General features: G+C 30.1%; 1 protein-coding gene across 3 annotated transcripts in view; it reads right to left on the bottom strand.

The window, feature by feature from the left end:
* Window positions 1-22,539, bottom strand: part of Tbc1d22 (TBC1 domain family member 22) — a 28,119-nt gene continuing 5,580 nt past the window's right edge. For 2 of the 3 annotated variants that reach the window (XM_014425011.2, XM_014425019.3), the window contains exons 4-11: window positions 21,953-22,102; window positions 19,565-19,624; window positions 16,623-16,762; window positions 12,264-12,395; window positions 8,197-8,383; window positions 7,617-7,799; window positions 3,411-3,634; window positions 1-2,198 (exon numbers count right to left, since the gene is read on the bottom strand). In XM_014425011.2, coding sequence (XP_014280497.1) covers window positions 2,061-2,198; window positions 3,411-3,634; window positions 7,617-7,799; window positions 8,197-8,383; window positions 12,264-12,395; window positions 16,623-16,762; window positions 19,565-19,624; window positions 21,953-22,102 — 1,214 coding nt within the window. In that variant the 3' untranslated portion in view covers window positions 1-2,060. The remainder of the gene's footprint in view (window positions 2,199-3,410; window positions 3,635-7,616; window positions 7,800-8,196; window positions 8,384-12,263; window positions 12,396-16,622; window positions 16,763-19,564; window positions 19,625-21,952; window positions 22,103-22,539) is intronic. The other variant, XM_014425027.2, reaches the window with a different exon arrangement.

A 22,539-nucleotide genomic window follows, 5' to 3' on the forward strand; every position in this document is an offset into this window, starting at 1 on the left:
TAAAATAAAAATTGTTAAAATATATTCAGTTGAGCTTAGGGTTTAGTTATTAACATTAAATATACTCTTGTATAAAGCCTTTAAAGTTATTTACAATTTGCCCACAGCCTTCACAGAATTTTAGATAAAAATAGTTTATTAAAAGAAAGTAGTCTAACAAAAGATGATTAAATGTGAAGGAAGCCCTGGAACAATTATAATAAACAATTAAATGATATTGAGTAGTTAGATACCTACGGTATAAAACAATCTAATTTGGTATAAGCTTCAATAATTAAATTTTAAACAACAGTTGAATTATTATTATAGTGGTTGGTTGAAGATTGTTAAAAATATTCCAAAGTGAATTCTATAATCACCATTAATAAAAACATATAACAGTGAATTTTTCACATAAACACAAAATGAACATGAGCAATAGAAATATCATGTTCAAATAGTTCACTAAAATTATTGCTAGCACAATCTCAACATACTCAATAATGAATAAAGGAACAAAAAAGTGTGCATTACAAATGCCTTCAAAAGACAGATAACTCTTCATTTGAGTTTTTAATTCAGTGGGATACAATTCAGGTATTAGCACTTATAGCACTATAACCTGTACAGAAGTTTTTGGCTATTCTAACACAATATTTCCAAAACTTGTGTAGAATGGCACTTATTTTAAAACTAAATGAACAAAATGTTATCACTTTAAATACTAGTAATACAATAGATACTAAATAATTTATATGAATAAAGTTATATAAAAAAATAGAATACCTCATCCAGGAAATAACTATTAAACATTTGTCGACAAATGATTCTAGCCCTTATAACAGAAAAGGCTTAGCTTAAAATTAATGAGTAAATAAATTCAAACATTTTATAAAAATTAAATGAACCTTCCCAAGTAAGTAATTTAAATGACCAAGATATATATCACGCCATTAAACCTTACTTCCATTGTGAATGGTCATTTTTAAATTCACTTATAATTATTTTAACTATTTCTATAAAAATTTGTCTCTTTACTACATAATTTTTGACAGTACATAAAGGTATACTGAAATATAATGATATGATGTATTTGTATAAGATTCATGTTAATGGATAGTGTAATGTTTGTTTCCATGCATTTAAGAGGTATTGAGTATTGTATATATATATATATTTTTTTTTTTATGCAACATAAGTGACATTTTATATATATTATTTAATAACAATTATTTAGTAAAAACCGGTTTCTAGTAACCTTTGACATCTTATCAAATATATAAAGACAATAAACAAAAGCTTTAACAATATAAATTGTTAACGACTTAGCAAACAATCAATACTTCAACATTATTAACAATTAATGATATGCTTGCCTCAAAATATATGTATGCTAAATTGTCAATCAAAGCTGAACTAATCAGACAATAAAAAAAAAAAAGATTTAAAAAAAAATACAATTATTGGGACATTTATAATCTTTTTAATATTAATGTTTTTGATCAATATGATTAATTACTTTATTGTTTTTCTTTTGTTATATTATCTGAAGTGATTTTCTTTTAATATATAATGTCTTGAAGTGGTCCCTATTATATACCCATAATTACAAAAAAATATATGCAGATACAAATTTCTAACAATAAATCAAGCAGATTCAATAAATGAATCTGAGCAATAAAAAATTGTTACTTCACCAGAATTAAAAAGCAGTTTAACACTAAATAGTATGGGAGACAGAAACTAATTAAAACTAGGAATAATAAGAAACAGAGAAGAAATATATATATATTATTTTAGTAAATGTATTCACATAGGCTGAAACTGAAAAAACATTAAATTCAAAATCCAACATCAACATCTGCTCGGCATTAATTTGTATGAAGATTTGTATATCACAACTGAACATCATATATACCATACCACAATATATATATTGTGTGTGTATAAGGAATCAATTTTTATGAAAACTAATTTCAAACAAACAGGTGTACTTTTACTTGAAAGTAAAAGTGACCAATTGCGGATGGCTTGCTTAAACATACAATTGAAAAAACATTAGTTGATTTATTAAACAATAGTCAACTGTCTTTTGATTGAAAATGGTTTGGTGCATCAGCAAACGTACATTTAAGTCTATATGCTTCAGCAACCAGGAGATTAATGTCCGAATCATTCCAGTTTTGAGTCGGCAGATTTTGCAGGAATAACATCAGCCCCTAAAATAGACATTAAAGAAAATAATAACAGTTTCATCCATTGCTTTATAAAACTTAAATAGATAATGAAAAAAATTACTATAGAATTTCTTTATTTTTTTAAATGTAAATACAATAGTCGTACTATATAATATTGACTATGAAGAATGTGAAATGAATGGTTAGAATAAATGGTAAAAGGACATAGGGATTTCCTATAAGAAAAAGACTGTGGCAAAGGTATAAACTGTTCTATAGTTTAATATAGCACTTGAGCGACATACATGGCCTTAAGGGGACAAGAAAATGTATTTACTAGGCTAGTAAAATTGTATAAAATATACTGAATACTCAGACCGTAACCGAGGTTTTTCTGGTGTTGGAGGGCACATTCAGAAAACTTAAATTAGAAGTTAATGATTCCAACACCATATACATGGTAGCAGAGGAGGTTCCTAAAACAGGTGAGACAGCAACCATTGGGGCTCATAACTTCAAAAAGGTTCTGGAGTTTCATTACCTGGGATCCCCACCTAGTCATCCAGGACAATGACTCTGATGTTGAGATTAAAGGGAGGATAACTACAGCCAACCAAAGCTACTTTGGGCTAAGAAAACAGTTGTACAGGTAAATACTTTCAAGGAAGACCAAGCTTCACCTCTATTGAACTTTGATACGTCCTGCACTTTTTTAAGGATCTGAGTGTTGGACAACATATAAAGGTACTTTAAAAAGAGTTCCTGATCTTTGAAACAAATGCTCCCTTCCAAATTTGTGGAGGAGTAGAAGTTGAAGATGATTAGAAGGGACACAAACCAAGAGCATAATAAAGCTGAGTTGGTTAAGATATGCAGGATATATTATAAGGATGGTGAATGAAGAAATATAAAAAATACTGCAAACACAGCCAACTAATGGAAAAGGAGAAAGAGACCAAAGCTGAAGTGGTCAGAGAGACGATTGGAGGAAATGGTTGGAAGAGGCCAAGACCTGTAGTGGGGTTGTAGTGCTGTCATAAAAAAAAAAAAAAAAAAAAAAATAGTATAATATTGAAAAATAAATAAGAGATACATAAAAGCAATAGCTGGAAACTTCCAAAATGAAGAATTAGCTCATACAATAAATACATAACATACCAACAGCAACTATATACTTTCATGTATTGAATTTAACTTATTCATAAGAAAATCATTTTTACTTTTCCAAATAGAATATAAGAATATAAAATAAACCTGGAAGTCTTTTTCCACCATGAGATCCTGTCTCCAATGTAAAAGAAATGCAGCACACACAAATAGCTGAAATGATGAAAAGGTATCCAGTTCAGCAAGATAAGTGTCCCACAGTCTTATTAGACATCTAAGAGGAAGCTCCCGTGTAAGTAGATTATTCATCCATCGAAATGAAAATTGTAAATATTCAACTCCATTCTTTTGTAGATGATTATGTAAAACTCCTGTAACAAGAAACGCAGATATTATTAATTATAAAATATCACTTATTTAAAAAATTAAGTTAACACGAAACACTAATCTTATATAATAGTTCATAATGAATTACTATGAATGAAATATATTATATTATTATAAATTGTATAAAGTTAAACTGTATACTCACAGTCATAACTTAAATGAACCTGTGACACTTTCATAATCCACCATAACATAGATGATAATTTTTTTTGTTTTAAGAGAAATTATAGGATAATATAAATGAAAAAAATAAAGTAACCAGAAAATATTTTTAAAAAAAGTAATATAATCAAAGTTCAGAAAATAATTCAACATAAAATAAATATGATAGTAAGGATCAAAAATGAATAAGGTAAAATGAGACAAAAACAGGATTAATGCTTCAATCACAAAAATTGATTTTTATAGTACACATTTTATTTATAAACATGTGTAAAATTAATTAGGGCCAAGGTATTCAGTGTACTTACAACAGGTATCCAAAATTAGAAAAAGGATTGATGATCACACACCACCATGTCATGCAAGACATTCTGACTTACCTCAAATGGTTTTGGAGTATCACCAGGGGTTCTACTATTCCCTGGCTGTATAACACCTACTTCTGCATATGCATTTTCACATCATTAACCAAGATTACTAATACTCACTATTATCTTTCTTTAAAACAACAGAAGTTGATGAACGGTAGGTTTTATGCCTCTTAAAAAATAAGAACCTATCAAGAAACCACATGTTGCAGGCTTGATTCTAGCATGGAGAACATGATGCCTAAACCTTAATCCAATACTAAGGCCACAAGAAGCTATCAGCCCATGGGGCTAATACAACTGAAGCCATACTAAGTTGGGGAATTCAGAGTAATACTGACAAACCTATCACACTAAAAAATAACATTATATTGGAGCCAATAACTAAACTCAGAAAAATTAACATATTATACTGTTATTAAATTTGATACCAAAAAACCGAGTCTAAAACAGATATCACAGAAAATTACCAAACAAACCTCAAGATTTAAACAGGATTCACATTCAGTAAATAAGATACTGAAATTGTCTGACCATAGATACATTGAAAAGGAGCCACCAAAAAAATAGTATGTAATACTAAAAATACTAATGGTCTAACAAAATGTTATGGGCAAGGAGATGATTTTATATATACCTAACTTATGTAATGTTGGAGAAGCACTAAAAAAAAGTAGGAAATTGGGCACAGTAACAATACCCAAGACTACTGAAATAACACTGTTTTATTCTGTCTCTTAATGCTCCTTATATACATTTCGGTTGTTTATTTACATGGGTAGGGGGTATTAAGGCAGACAATACGCCTTGCCGTATAATAACTTATTTATATATATAGTAGCAGTTCTGAGGTTATTAGTTTAGTCAAAGATCTCAATATAATCAATAAAAAATTGGAAACATTTGAGAAGCTCCTCATTACTGAGATAGAAACGGATAATTTCATGGGACCGGACTGAATCCATCTCACCAGCCCCAACAAGAAAATCCTGGCAGGAATACTTGATTGAGTATCTCCTACAAACCGAAAGTTTATAATGAGTCGGTTCACCGAGGTCCTCTATCCCATTGGGATTGTGATTGGTTTGGAAGCTGAGATGTTAAAACCCAACTGGCTTATCCAGCTCCTAGAATACCAAAATGAAAATTTAGCAGGGACAGACCATCTTCAGATTGTCAATGGCTATAGGAACATGACTGGTGCATCTGCAATGAACTGTTCAGGTTAACTGTCTGGAGGGCACCAACTATAGCCTCTTATCACAGGAGAAGCAGGTTTCAGTAGGCTCATGCCTTTTCTTTCTACATTCCTCTTTAGCTGGGTCAGTGAGCCCACCACTGTCAAGGTATGATAAATTAATTTCCGAAATAATATGTCGACCATGGCCGAAATGGCTAAATTCAACTTCATTATCCTCAAACTTTCATCAGGGCTTCTGAAGACCTACAAATTCTCTCTCTCTCTCACATGAATACGAAGGATGTTGGGACTTCAACCCTAACAATGAAAGTTGGTAAGTAAGATTGATCCTTTTATGTTAGATAGACCAACCACTCTTAATAGACAGGCACATTAATTCTTATCACCTTGTGTATGATAGCACCCCAACGGGCAAGGAGAGACCTTGCTGGAATTTATACCCTCAACTGATTTATAAATATTAAACAGAGGTCATGAAACCACTTTTGTTACTAGAGTAAGAAGTGAGTTATTAGATAAAACTAGCTTTAAACTATATAAAAATCCTTCATAATGACTGGAAGAACACTTCAGACATTACATTGTCTGATTATAGGATGATCTCATTTAAATTAGATGCTGTAAAGCCCTCTCCCTCATTGAAAAAAAATCCAGAATAAATTGATTGGAAAATAATTTAGAACCATTGCAAAACCATCTTGAACCTTATGTTAGAACAAGTTTCTTTGAACACTCATATATGCACTTTTCATTGGCCCCCTTCTTATGATCTTAAGACTTCCTTCATAGGAATTCATGAGAACCTCCCGAAAACTTAGTAATCCAAAAGTATTTCCTACTCACCATGACATTGGGTGACCAAACAGAAAATAACGTATTTTCTTAACATCATTTCTAATGTAACTTCAATTGAGAATCTTTAACTCAGTCCATAATTCCATATTTAAATTATTTTTTTAAAATATGAGGGGATAAAAGCAAAGTTTGAAGCCTTAAACAATTAATCTATTTCACTCCTTTTCTTTATTGACGTTTCAAGTCGATTATCAAATTTATCTACAGCAACAAATAAGGTATAATAATTGCATTGATATTAAACTGTTTAGATTTTTTCTAATGATAATATTAACAGTAAATTATATTTTTATATTGTATTATAAATAATTTGAAAAAATAGCAAATTGGTATCTTATCATGTTCTTATATTATGATCAATGTAACGTACTTTATTCATCTAATCCCATAATCCATAATTTTTCCTAGTTATTTCATCTTATATATCTAAAATCAATAAAACCTAAATTGCATTCTTATTAACGTTATTAGTTTCATAAAATTCCCTCAAATGCCCATATTTCTCCTTTGTTGTTTGCCCATAACATTTGATTCATAAGGATCAAAGCTCTTGGAGCTCAGTGCTGACTAGTTGAGGCAACCTTTGTTGGAACGCCTATAAATAACTAGTTTCATAACATTAGTCATTTTGTATAATAATTTCTCTTTCTGCTTGCTTCCGATCTTATTTGTTTTTTCATTAATTCAACTATTATATTAATTATAAGCATTTAATTTAAAGTATTTATAGTGAAATAAATGGGTTTTACCTTATTCTATTTTATACCTCTTTTTCATTCGAACTCTGAATGGACTGATGTACTCATTCATCAGAAAACAATTTAGATTTATTAATTTTAACTATATAAAATGAAATAATAGGGGAAAATTATGGATTTCAGAATTACACTAATAAAAGAAGAATAAAGAAATGTAAATTAATCACAATTTAAGAAAATAAAAAGGTATCAATTTGGTGATTTTTTGAAAATATTTATAACATAATTAATACTAATATAGTAAATGAATAAAAATTAAATATCATTTCAAATATCAATGTAAAATAATTATAACATGTTTATTTTTCTGAATAAACTTAATAATGAGCTTGAATGATGAGAGCCAAAATGTCAATAAAGTAAACCAAATCAAATTGGTGAAATCTAAGATTGCAATTTTTTTTCTTGTAATTCTAAGCAGTACTAGATTATGAACACCTTTAGAACAAATATTTTTGAGAAATATTTTATATATTTAAAGAAATATTTAATTTTTTAAATTAAGAAAAAATATTTTTTAAGCAATGACAGATTCCTTATTTCCTGTTATATAGTATAAAATTAAGGCTTTATTATTACATTAATAAAAAAAAAAAAAACTTAAAAGTAAATTATTTATTACCATCTATCCTTTGTATTAATTCCCTCAGCCGATTAATTTTATGTTGAATACCTAGCTGAGGGAATATGTAATTATCCTGAATACCATCTAGGAATTTGCAAAAACACCAATATGAATCAGCTTCAACAATATCACGTTTTTCTTCATCAAGAAGAGATATATCAACTTCATCTAAATCGGTTCCTACAACATACAATCATATGTGTATACGATATAATTCCTAATATAATATAATATTTAACAATATCATATAAATATTCAGAAATAATTTAATATTTAACAAATAATTTTTATTAAAAATCTGATGAGTTTTTCACCTTAAGGCATCACCACTCAATTTAAATTCTGTCAGAAAGATGTGGATAATTAACAATTATGACCAATATTCAGAAGAATAACTTTAAAGTGAAGATTTTATACTGAAATTCAAATAAAACTTATTTAATTCACAAATACTTTGATACTGCCCAAGTATTATTAAACAAGTTGCTTTAACATCATTTTTAAAATTTTATTTCTAAACATTTTCATATCTTATATAAAAGCTACATTACAATAATATATATAACTGTCAAAATACCTTTGGGTAAAACTTGATGAAGAAATACTATAAAAAAAGGTGTTACTAAATCATTAATTCCTTGAACATATCCAGAAGCAGGATGTCTAACCGACCAAATAAACAAAATTCTTTCAAACATTTGCTGTACAACTTTCTGTCTAAACAAACTTATAGTCGGACTCATTCTGGGAATGTCAATATGAATCTAAAAAAAAAAGACAAATACAGAAGTAATAATAACAATCACTATAGACAGAGAAAGAAATACTTTATTCATTCATGCTGCCCAAATACATCGGGTTGCTACATTACACAGCATACTGATCAATCCGTGACTGAACATATATAAATTACATATTTTTATATGATATAATACAATAGAAAGATAACTTTTTTTTTCACAGTTTTCTTTTACAATGAATACCAGTCTACAAACTAACTACAAGTTTTTCAATTAATTCCTTTTTTTTTTTTTCCCTTCTATTTCATTTGATCAACAAAGTCCCCTATATAACAAATATTAAAATATTTAAAATAATAAAGTAATAGATAAAACAACAAATAAGATATGCGATGCATGCATGCCATCCCTCCTCTGGATAAACTCCCCCACTCATTAATTTCCATGCATGTAGTGGTGAAAGATACCAAGGAAGTCAAGTACTATATTCTCTGTCAACCTAGCCACGTCCTGGACATCGACCCCAAGCTCCTCCATGAAGCTCCTAGTTGTGCTGGGAATTGTTCCATGGGCTACGAACCAGAGGCCTCTCACGTTGAAGTCTCGTTCTCCGAAGCCCTCACGGAACTTCTCCTTGAGAAAAGGGATACATTTATCGTAGATTTCCTTCTTTTCCCTATCTACCTTATTTGCCTGGTCAAGGTCATTATTTTCATATCTCATGGTGGGATCCAGAATGATTGCCAACTTCCCCTTCTTAGGAAAAGCAACAATATCCGCATATCTTGTGTATCCATCCGTATCTACGCAGTAGACCTCGTCAGAGCAGGCAAATTCTCTTTCTTTTAGGAGCTTCATTAACTCGTATTTCACTCTATGATGTCAGCGTGTTATGAGGAGGGAGTTGTTGGGGCATTTCCCCAGCACATATGCGAATCATTGTGTCGATGCCATTTAGGATTTCAGGATGTAGCTTTGTGAGGGGAGCAGTTTGGAGAGGGTATGTAAGACCCGGGAACACGTACTGGTTGACAATGTTGACATTCTACTCGGGCTTAAGCAAGCAACAACGTCAAGAAATACCACTGTGCAATTACTTTTCTTATTTCTTGCATCTTTCAAAATCGCATCGATAATTCTCGTGTTGACGTGTGCTCCCGGAAGGCCCTTTATAAAACCCCATTTTTCCATTTCTGTGGAAGGTGACCTGTTTCCTAAGTTCACAATCAAGCACCTTCTCAATAATTTGGCACACGATCGAATATACCGTAATCAGCCTCCAGGATGATATATTATTTGCATCTCCTTTGCCTTTATATATCAAAATCGTGCGCCTGAGTGGTTCTGGTACATAGGCCACCTTCAGCATTATCTCCGTAATTCTCTTAATTACATGGGCTATATTAAAGAATTTTATTGTGTGGATTAAAACACCATCTGGCCCCGGCAATATTTCTAAAGAGGTAGATTTTATGGCTTTCCGTATTGATTCAGTTTCTACTGAGATCAAATTCGACATCGGGGCCTTTTCTTCATACTCCACAGGCTTACGGAGATTTTCACTTTCAAAAAAAGACTTATAATGCCTCTCAATTTCAGCCATCTTTAAGGGACATTGCTTAGGAGCGTCGGCATTCATGATATTTTGCACTACTTTTTTCTTTTATTATAATAGTTGTATTGTGCAACATCGTATTGATACTGTTCTTGCCGACGACTCCGGTCTGCTTTATTGGCCCTCTGCGGATTTGATACTTTTCCGGCCCCTTTGTCCACCATATTAGATTTATTTTTCTTCCTCATTTTGTAGAATTTGACGGCTGGGTGCTGAGGGCCTGGGAGTTCCGCATTAATCGTCTTTAGGAATATTAGGAACTTGCCTACGGCCTCGTCAAAATCCGCAGTATTCATGGTATTTTGCTCATGAAGGCTTTTAAAAGTAGCAGACCATTTCCCAATGTCTTCCTTTATTTTAGACCTTTCACCCTCTCCATTTTTAAGACCTATTACATTACCAATTATTCCCCTCAGCGTGTTGTTATTAGCCTCCCTGGGATGCTTCTTTGCGATATGGGTTCCGAGCCCTCTTTCACCCTTAAAAGAGAGTCCACAGATAGGACAAACCTTATCCTGAGGGCGTGGGCTTTTGTCTTGTTGTCCACCGCCTGTCTCCGTAGTGCTGCCTTGGGCTTTTGGTGGACAAGGAAGAACATCTTCAATGGAGATAGTCTTTCCTAAAACTACCCCGTCTGCATCTGGCCATTCAACTTTTACATAGGCCTCTTCACCACCATCTGTAGTAGCCACAGACATCAGAGAGACAACAACTGCCTCTTGAACTGTCCCTCCAGTCCTCAGAACCCATATCGTCTGACCCACTTGTATCTTTTTCTTTGATTTCATATTCATCTTTGTTCGTTTTTACTCCTTCTAACTTTTCTCTCTTTCCTTCTTATTTATTCTTCTTCTCATCCAAAATTACCCAACACATGCATCGATGAAATAATTGACTAAAGTACAGTTAAAGTTCATATATGTTAAGATAAATAAATAAATAACTAAAATATAGTTAAAATTCAAGGATATTAAAATAAATAATATTGCAGCAATAAAAAAAAATTAAATAAATTAAGACCAAAAGACATCCATACATGCACTTACATCGCAATATCTCTATCCCTATCACTCCCTACAATATAATTTAAAATAATAAAAAGATTTTATAAATAAATAAATAGGTTAAAACAAGTTAAAATAAATAAGCTAAAAATAATATGACGTCAAATCGTTAAAATAATAATAAGTGATATACACTTATGTCGAACATCATAAAAAAATAAAGAAAAAAACACCAAACAAGGGCGTAAAAAAACCACGTAGGGCTCCTTGGATGACAGAGGAGTAATAAAACAGATTACAAAAAATTGTAAATATAAGCTTACAATATGGGTCAGCATAGTTAACAATATCATAGGATATAATTAACTATTGATTAATTTAACTGTGAATTATTTGAATTATAACTCAAAGAAACCCATTACACAATAACTAAAATTAAATTATTTGAGAATAGTTCTCTACCCTCACCAGAATTGTTCACCCATTCTGCTAATTTAAAAAGAAAAATCATTCAGGATATAGTAAGATCAAAGTAAATGGTATGGAATCAAATAAAGACTGATGAAGAACATGTTTTGGGGCATTTCATAACTTAGAGAAGTGAAAAGACATTGAGATATCCTTAATGACCACTAATGGAGAAGTGGGTGCAGAAATGTGCTTTTGATTTATCCTCTTACTCTATACGGTAACCAAATAATAAATTAACTTCTGTATAAAAATATTGCATCATACCTAAAAATATTAAAATACTTTATAAAATGTTTACTTACTTTTTCATGATAATCTCATTACACTCAAGGATAGTATTCAATTCCAGAGATGTAAGGTATTGAGGATTACTTTACTTTATCCCACAGCCAAAAGACAATTATCACTCCTAAATAAACCACTAAGCAATTTATCTTTGTAGAAGTTAGGCTTTTCCCATTTCTTGCCTTAACTTATACTTTTTGTTATAAATTAGCTCTAAATCATATCATCAGAATATCACCAGATATCTGGAGGTCATATCCCCCCAAACAACTTTAATATGCCTGGATTAGCTGTATGGGAGGAATGAGAGAATACTGAACAAGAAAGAATAGCAAACATGATTTCTTGTATCACTCAGACTCTAAAAGATCATAGGACCCAGAAATGGATTTATAAGACATGAGTATAATGTCTAATACTATAAAAATAAAAAGTATGGATTCCAACTTCTGTATATTATTTCTAGTAGAAATAATTAAAGAAAATTGTATATTGAAAAAAAAAAATAACATACAGAAACAAATCATACCTGTCTATATGTTCCTTGATAAATGTCATCTCTTGCATCAGTCTCATAATATTGAGAAACATAGTTCCAATACTCTAATCTTTTTTTCTTTAAAGTTTCATCTCGAAGTTCTAAACAAGTAGGTGTGTATCCCTATAAATACAACAAATATTGAATGTGTAAGAAGCGAATAATGATACAAAAAAAAAATATGTACAGTAAACTACTTTTAGTGGTCTTGCCCGACCCATCTTAAAGTTTTTATTAAGCCTCAGTATGTTATTGGCTACTAAGTTACTAAAAGTCAATTCTTTTTCACTTACACAGTAATTGCAAGCAATCTTACTTGTTAAAATCATATACTTAATGCCCTTTTATGAATAAGGTTTTTTTATTAAATTGTTAAGTAAAAAAAAATTAATAAAAGCAATACATTGGAGATTGTGAAGCTCTTAATGTTAAGTCTTTGTAAAATAGTTCCTTACTGAAATTCAACCATCGCCTAAAAATGGCACTGATATTAAAGTTGCATGGGCGCTAGATGAATCATGATCAAGGTCAGATTCTAAAATCTCCTTCATCAAGTAAAACCCTGTACTAGCCAGGAACATTTAAGTTGGTGGATTCCAATATATGAGACAAAAAGTATCAGGCACAAGTAAGGAACTGGGGCAACAAGCACGTGTCACAACTCATTTCTAGTCTAATGATCTCAAGTGTCTCTGTTGAATAATTTGGAAACTTTTTCAATTAAATTAAATTAGGATTATTATGATACTAAAATGATATCAGCTTTTAAATCCATTAGAAGCAAAAACAGATATGTGTAACTACAAACAGGAAAAAAGTATTTAAATTATTCCTATTCACTAGCACCTAGCGACTTAATTTTGTTCTTAAAGTTTCTAGAACCAATTCATTACTATCAAATATGAAACTTATTAAAAACTAATTAGTGAAGAATATTCTTCAATAATTCAAAAAACAATCAGAAAGAAGTAATCAACCCATTTTGTAAATTCCTTTTTAATACTGGGAGCACAAGCATGGTTTTGTGTAAAAATATCACAATGTTCTAAAAATATATAATTTCGTTTTTAAAAAAATAGAGACGATCTTTTTGATATTTCTGAAAAAGACAGGGAGATTTCTAGAATGCGCATCTGCAATAGTATTTCCAACCACCTTTAATAACCCTATCCTGTTCCTCAATTCTTTCTCCCTTATTCTTTCACCCGCTCCTTTCTCAAATCTAATAACCAACTTATAATATCTAAAACTGACAAAGGTAACTCGACTTGTTATGGACAAAACTGAATATGTTGACAAAATTCTCCTCCTATCTGACCTAACAACTTACAAACCGACCACACGTGACCCGACCTGCCCACTTATGCTCCAATTTAACTAACTCTTAAGAACCTTCTTGAGACCAATCATTTTAACTGCCCCACCTACCTTAAACTCATATCTTATAATTCTTTAGCCGCTCCGCTTATATGAACTCCCTAAAATCCATAAACCTGGTAACCATCTTTGCCCCTTTGATGCCAAAACCCTTTTTAGTAACATCCCCATTGAAAAACCCCTTCACATTGTATAGAAGAACAGGACTACTATTTAATCTCATACCACGCTTAAGCTGGCCTCATTTTTTTCATCTTTAGAACTTTGTTATAATTCTAGTTACCTGACCTTTCAAGATAAATTTTACTACCAGATTTCTGGACTTGCTATGTGTAACTCCTCAATGACCTACTCAATTCCATAATACCTTTATTCTCTCAAGACATAATTTTTATTAAGAAATATGTTGACAATCCTCCTTGTACTCAATCCTGACAGAATCCCTGAAATCCTATCAGCCTCAACTCTAGCCACTCTCGTCTTTGGTTTATTGTTGAACATGAAATTGACCATTCCCTTTTCTTGACCTACTTATTATCTGAAATCCCGATGGCTCCCTATATCCACTGGTTAGTATACCAAACCTACCTATTCTGAAAACTCCTCTACTATTTTTCCCAACACCCTTATTGCCAAACAAATCAATGCTGCTAAGAACCTTACCAACCATTCCCTTTCTCTTCCTGGCCCCCAATATCACCAGACCAACATACAACGTATTAACAAGATCTTATTTAACAACAATTTCCCACCTAATGTAAGAAACAAACTTTTAGACTCTTATGTTAACCCTACAACCCCAGTTCTTTCTGTCCTCAAATCTTTTCAACCTACACCACATCTATAACAAGTAAAAAATGTTTATAATTAGTAAAAAAACACATGCATTAATATTCAAATAAAAATAGTTTCCTCTGGCCATATTTATATACATTTTGTCTGTTTGAATTCTCAGAATTAACTAAATATTTAAAACAAATTAACTTTCTTTGGCCAAACCAATATACATCTTGCCAGTATGAATTCTGAGCAGCAACTGACTGAATTCGCTTTATTAGTGCATGGTATTGGCAAAAAATACATCAAATTCTTTTTTTCTTTTCAACTATCACTTTACTGCCTCATTATGTTTTAAACTAATTGTTAATTAGTTTTTAAGTCTTTAAAATCTAAATCCACTTAATATACATAAAATGACACGTTTACAAGTTGCTGACATACATTGTTAATTACAAATTCATGGCAATTAGCATTTGTTTTATCTAGAGTGCATTGTTCCGGTCTATAAAACAAAAATTATCCAAATATTCATATATTTAAAATTATAAAACATGTAACATATTTATGTATCTGTATTGTCTGTTATTAATGTATCTACATTGTCTATTATTTTATTTTTTTCTAATTATTCTGCAATTCCTTTTATTCAATATATTTATCTTCTTTTTTGTTCTAAGACATGATGAAGGCCTAAAATTCTGGCCGAAACATTGGCACTAAAAAATAACTGTTTACTTATTTGTGTTCTTCACTAACTGCACCCCATCCATCTTTTCCTCATATATGTACATCCACGATCAACTATTAGCTCATCATTAAAATTAAAAAATATTCATTTCACAAACAAATGATAAAATAAATGTTATTTATCAACATAAGGCATTAAAATGTATAATAATCCTATATTTCAAAGGAATTATTTATAAATCACAAATCATTTTTAATTGAGGCTTAAGAAATAAATAATAACTTTTAACATATAAAATATAAACACTTCCTTTATCCACAAAATAATAATATTTTCTTCACACTATCAATATTAATCAACTTTTTCTAATATTTTTCAAAATATTCATATTTAATTGTTCAATTTCCAATGTCTCTGCTCTGTTTATGGTAACGGTTAACACTTCTTGATTTTATTTGACAAGAGAAGTAAAATATCACTGCAATATATATATGTTCCTTTTTTCTTTAAAGATATGTTACATCTATATTTCAATAAAATATTAAATGTTACTATAAACAGAGAATAGACATCGTTAAAAACATGAAAAGAAAATAGAAAAATGTTTTATATACTCATGAAATAGGATCATTTCAACCTATTTCAAAATGTGAATTTATATGAGAAAGAAAATTTTATTGCTGTATTATATCATAATACAATTGTATCATAAATAGTGTTTAGAAATTAGATTTAAAAGAATTAGAATTTTAACAGTAAAATTTTATTAAATAAAAATATCACAAAAAAATACATAAAAACAATATCATCTCTCTAAGATTTCAGTTTATAGGGTGCATGAAAATAATAATAATATGAGCATACAAAATTCTAAAATAGTCTAAAATCCTTCAATTATAAAGACATCAAAATACTTCTTGTGAGGTCTTTCATAGCCTTTTATTATTATTTTTTTTTTTATAACTTCTTATTTTTATAACTTTCATTTATGGTTATCCATCAGATGTTATCTGTAAACTCCAGGTTTTTACCAAAAATCAGCAGCATGTGTCGCATCACAGTTAATAGGCAAAAACTGGGTTAAACTATAGAAATATACCAACAGTTCGTCAGGTATTTTTTTGATAAAGCCATCCATTTGTTTGTGAGAAGCAATTGAGCTATTTTTTTTAAATATACGTCCGAGTATACAAGTTCACCTCTCTTATCTGTATAATATTTAGAATTTAGACTTGAATTTCTGTGTCCTAACAGCTGCATGTGGTCTACCTTTCAAGGGTATCATTAAATGACTAATTCTAAAAAGAGTAAACTTCACTAATTCTATTTAAATTTCTGTCAGTAAATTAGTTTTATTATCAATCAACAGATCGGTGTTCCCATACCAAGTTTTGGCAGATGAAAAAGATCCCTCAAAAGTTTTTGGCTTTTAACTAAGAATATTAAACCTTGTATTTTTAATTTTAAACTATCGCCAAATCCAAGAAATATAATTGCAAACTTACAGCAAGTAGTCGCCAAGTATCAGCTTTTACTGGGAAGGGAATACCAGGCCAACTTAAGTTTTGTAAATCACTTAAATTCAGTAATGAAGACTCCAATAAACACTTAAATTTTATGATTTTTTCCTCTGCGAAATGAAATCCTACAAAATAAGAAATCAGTTAACAACCATACAAAAGATTTTATCATAAACATATCAAAACTAATATACACACTATCGGACTGCTTTCATAGTCTTTTTTATTTGGTCCTACTCTTTTAATTTCTGCCATAATCTATTTTTTATCTTACAGTGTCGCTCTATTTATCCATTTTAAAGAAACCTTGGCTCACAAGCTGGTAACTACCATTTCGGTCATGCCACCAATAGCCAACTTGCTATACACAGCTATTTGCTAATTGCAGACTAAGGCAGATCATTTGGATAGGTACTTTTTGAGTACATCTCCAATAGATCTTACTCCGACTCAGCATCAAAAATGGCCAGGAGTGTTGTCTGGTTGATACATCGCTTCATTCTACTTGACCAAACCATGTTTTTTAGAAAAACAAAGGGTTCTTTTTTTAAACTCCAATACAATTTTTCAAGTTTTTCCAAGTAAAGCTCAATGGTAATACCCCTGCCATCTAAAACAGTCTTAAGGGGGCTAGGCTACCTGATCTAGTCTCATCTAGAAGAATGTTTTTTTGCAAAATTTAACCACCAGAACTAAACTGCTGCCATGTTAGGATGTCCATTTTCACCTTTTATCGCATAAATTTCCATGGGCAGCTGCCTATAAACTTAATCTTTTTTTCTATTAGTACCTCAGAAGTCCACAAATGACATTTTTTCACCTTTTCAGGTTTTCAGTGAAATTTATAAAACAGAAGACAAGCTGACAGATGATATCAATAATTAAATAAATATAAAAGCGAACAACAATATACGCACCATTTACATAAGAGTCGAATTAGAGTTAAAATGGAAACTTTAGTGTCAGCAAAGACTTTTGTAACAACTTTGTTTGCCTAGAAGGTCTCTTTAAACCAGGAAATAACAACCCTGTCAGCCTCAATTGGTACCCACACATTTTCTAATAGCAACAATCATAGAGCTATCATATTCTGGTGTTCCTAATCAATGCCCATTCAGCAATTTAATCAGAATAATTAAATGTAGATTGGAAAAGGGCATCTGGCATATTAGACAATGGTTGGGCAATAGAGCAGTGTTATAAATCCTATTGACGACAGCAGATCAATCCCAATGGTGTGCAGCAGAACCAAACTGATTTCCTTAAATATCCCTCTGCAAGTTGTCTATCATTCTTCATACTACACCCTTTTCATGTGTTATTAACAGCCTGATAAAAAAATTGATGAAAATTAAACTATAAAATCTAATGTGACATTTATTAAAATAGTATACACGGAATCAAAATCATTAATTGATCACATAGCACATCCTTCAGCAGAATTTGGTCTAATAGCATAATTTAATCCGTTAATGATGGGAGGGTCAGGCAGAGTCATGTCAATGGGATGGTGACTTAGCACAGACTAATCTCAATTGCTTTTACAGATCTTTTTTTTGAGTAACTAAACAAATTTAAATGATTCTTTGTGTGATTATATTTTAAATGCTATTATGTATCATTATAATAGAGATAAAAAATTACAAAATATGAGTAAAATATACAAAGATATTAACCAATCACATAAATTTTATGGCTCGGTAGTGACAGAAATAAGAGATAAAAACAATAATATTCTAGTTAATCCAGTAGATATATTGGATTCGTTTAGTAAACACTTTGACAGTATTTTAAATATGGGAAATAATTGTCAATATACTCCTACAGAATACCATTAATAGAAGAACTGTTCAAGAAGAAAATCAAAATAGCCATCTGAAAATTAAAATCTTATAAAGTACTCGAAACTGTCAATATTCCTAGTGAACTAATCAAGTCATAAGGTGAATGGATGAATAGAGTTTCTAAAATACACCTTTTGGTTAAAAATATCTACGAAATTGAGAAAACTTTCCAGGGATAGGGGATGTCTCTACTTATTCCAATTCACAAGAAGAGGCCAAGAATGGATAGTAATAACTATCAAAGAATCTCACTCCATCCAGTATGTTATAAAATATTTACATTTGTCTTGACTATCCGAATCACAGAATAAGCAGAACAAAGTATTGTAGATTACCAATGTGGTTTTAGAAGAAATCATACAACTATTGATCAAAATTTTTAATAACGTCAAATATTACAGAAAAAATTAATGGAATACAACAGAGTAGTACATCAGCTTTACATAGGTTTCGGAAAAGCTTACGATTCTATAGACCAACAGAAGCTGTATAATATTTGGACCATACAGGGAATACTAAAGAAGTAATTAAATCTTGTACAGATGGGCATGAGTGAAACATTAAATAGAGTTCTAATCTGTAATCATTATCCTGAGAAGTTAGAGGTTTGGTTGGGTTTAAAATGTGGTGATTCTCTATTATCTATCTTATTTAATTTAACACTATAATATAAAAATTAGTATAATTAATCAATTCAATTGATTCATTTAAATTCAAATAAATCGATCTAAATAATATAGATTGATCAAAATTATTATTATTAAAATAATTTTGTTTTAAAAATAATATAACAAATTGGTGATCCTTCTTAACAACCTTCATAATGAAATCAAAACATTATCATTAAATAATTTTTTTTTTATTTAACAACAATAAATTCTCTAAAATGAAGCCAAGGTTGAAATATCACAAGACTAAATCATTTGCAACTGCTGAAAATGAAAAATTACAAAAGCAGAAGTCCGTCCCTTAGCACCACCACTGTCTAAAACTACACCAGCAGTCATGCATCGTCAAAGGGTTAATGGTTCTAAATCATATATATATATTAAAAATATAAACCTTTATGGAGAAAAAAGTTACCTAATAATTGCAGATCCAATTCTGAGTTAAACTTATGAATAACTTTAGGTCTAGGGTCACCTGAAACAGAAACAGTTATAATTTAAAAAACAAAAAAAAAAAAAATGTAATTAGACAATATAATAATAATAATAATACATACAATTGAATCGATGGTTGATAATACATACAATTGATTCAATAAATGGTTGTAATACATTCTTTAATTATAATAGAGAAAAATACTCAAATTTAAGGTACTATGTTACTTCAAGTTTTTTTTTTTTTAATTAAGGCTTAAGGTAAAAAAATGTATATTTTTAAAAATTAAATTAAATCTAATTCCCTAATCTCCCTAACCTATAGGAGATACAATGAAATGTCATAGGACCAAATTTTTATATATTTTTGACTTTGATAGGCCTACCAGTTTGAAGATTGTTAAGGAAAATCAAGGACAAGTGCCTAAAAAAAATTTTTTTTTTTGGAGAAAAAATTCAAATTTAGTTCTAGACTCAAAAATCTAGCTCTATTTGAGGTATATCACTATATAGTGAATATATTGATAAGACCAATTTATCGTAAAATCTGTATTTCTATACAAATAAAAAAAAAAAAGAATGTAGCTGCTCGTGCGATCAATTTGTTGGTAGTTATTACTATTTAGTCACAAAAGACCATCAAAAATAAATCTTATGGATTTTAAGATTGGGGCCACCATATTGAATTTTTTGGAGGTTATCATTAAAAATTTTAATTTTTGGAATTTGCCTACGGTTAGTCTACAAGATGGAAGTTTCTTCAGCTGGAAGTACATCAGAATTTGTACAGATGCATGAGTGAGGGTGAAAATGTGGCTTCCAAGCAGTGAGTGAATGAGTGAGTGAGTCGTACTAGGGAGGATCAGGGTCGCATGATTTTTCATGGTCACATAACATTAAAGGGAAGATAACTAGAAATGGATAATACTGAAATTTTAGAAAAACTACAAACTACAATACAATAATAATCCTAAACATGTAACCAAACTAACCCAAATGTGGAAATTGGAAAGGAACTGCGGTCTGCTAACTACCAACTGCATTCCCTACTAATTAAATTATCTTTTTTAGCCCTGACGAAGCCCTGCAACGTGGGGCGAAACGTTCGCTCAATAAAATAGTATAATTCTACTATTTGAGTTTTTTTGACCGCACCCGGACCATATTCCATTCATTAATTAAATTATCCAATAATAAGAGCGATTGTCTCAGATACAACACAAATAATATATATATGGTTAAAGTTTTGATCAAGTTGTTCTGAGGAAGGGCTTCTTATTTTTTTACATAGGCCCTTACAGCTCCCTAAATAGTTTAAACCATTATTTTTCACTTAAAGTTTACTATACCCAGACCCAGCTTGGATCCAAATCTTGACTCATCACACCAAATCACATAAGATAATTAAGTTTCAGCATTATTATTCATCAAAGTCTATATTAATTAAAATTTCAATGCAGCTTTGTACACCCATCATTTATAAATACATTTTTTTTATTTAATTTCAATTGAAGGCCAACTTTTCTTAGTGGCATGTGAACTATATCCTTTAAAACATTTATATTATGAATAGCGTTTTTTCATCTACAGGTCATAAAGAGGAAATAATTCCTCAATTGATAAAATTAGAATATTTGTAACATTAAAAATTTTAATGTCAAAACAATCAAAACAGAACCAAAATTGATTCTACAGATGACCACAGAGCATGTTCCTCAGGGCAAGGAAATGTATTATCTGTCAGTTGCAAGTAATCAATAGAAAGCAAGAGATAAGATAAGCTCTAAAAATTACTAGTCAACTCTAGAATGCATTAATACCCAAATAGTACCTTACTAAAACTGATTGAACACAAAACGGGTCTAAGCAGAAATTAAGGTACAAAACAAAGAAATAACACTATGGAGAGATCTGGGATCATAAACTTGTCAAAAATAAAAAAATCAGTCAGTCATCTTACACATATGTTTAAAATGACAGGATTCCAATACTGTTTTTATTTGTATTTTAAAATTGGGAAATTTCAAAACTGGCATTTGTCATCTGACAAATTATTCATAGGAAAAAAAAATTATCATATCGTCGCTATAGAAAGCTGCAATTCTATAGAAACAAAGAATAGAATAAAAATTAGGGAATAACCATGTTACTTAATCTCATAGTATGAAAAAATTATTCATTAAACTGAATATTCACTAAATAAATGTAACAGAATTAAAAACTATTCTATTTAGTTAATAAACTCAGCATACCTTAAATTGTCAAATAAAAAAAAAAAATTCTATTTATTTAGATATGAAAAGTTTGAAGTAATAAATCATCACAAAATTTCTTTCAGGCTAAAAAGAGATAAGCCAGTTTCACTAACCTTTGTCTATATCATTTTTTCCAAGAAAATTTTCGTCTTTATCACATTGAATTTGTCTCTTATTTGGCACTGATTCACTGCATTTGTATTTATGAATGTTAATAACATTTTCAGCTGCGGTTTGGGATACTTTCTTAGAAATTTTTAAATCTATAAAATAAAAAACAATTTTAACACTAAAGAAAATAGCATATGTTCTCTTAATTGTGATAATTTCAATCATTTATATTTTTGCAATAGACAATATTGGCAAAATTCAGTGTATATTCTAAATTATATATAATAGATTTTAAACTTTTAATTGAAGATCAAAACAAAAAACAAATTGTTAAATAATTTCAGATCTCTAAAATACAAGTGTAAGGTGAACTGTAAGGTTTAATAAGATTCAATATTCTTTAAAAAAAAAAAAAAAAAAAAATAAAATGCATAAGAATTAATTAAGATAACTGATAAAAGTAGTCATTCTTTGAAATATTAACATACTATTAATGACAAAAAGGACCAATAGGCCCACTTGCTGGACTTGTTTATCCAAATAGTATGAGTACCAGTAGTAAACAGCATGATAATGACTTCAGTTTAAC

This window comes from Halyomorpha halys, unplaced genomic scaffold (assembly GCF_000696795.3).
Source record: "Halyomorpha halys isolate HHAL.00 unplaced genomic scaffold, Hhal_1.1 Scaffold27.1, whole genome shotgun sequence".
Classification (NCBI taxonomy): domain Eukaryota; kingdom Metazoa; phylum Arthropoda; class Insecta; order Hemiptera; family Pentatomidae; genus Halyomorpha; species Halyomorpha halys.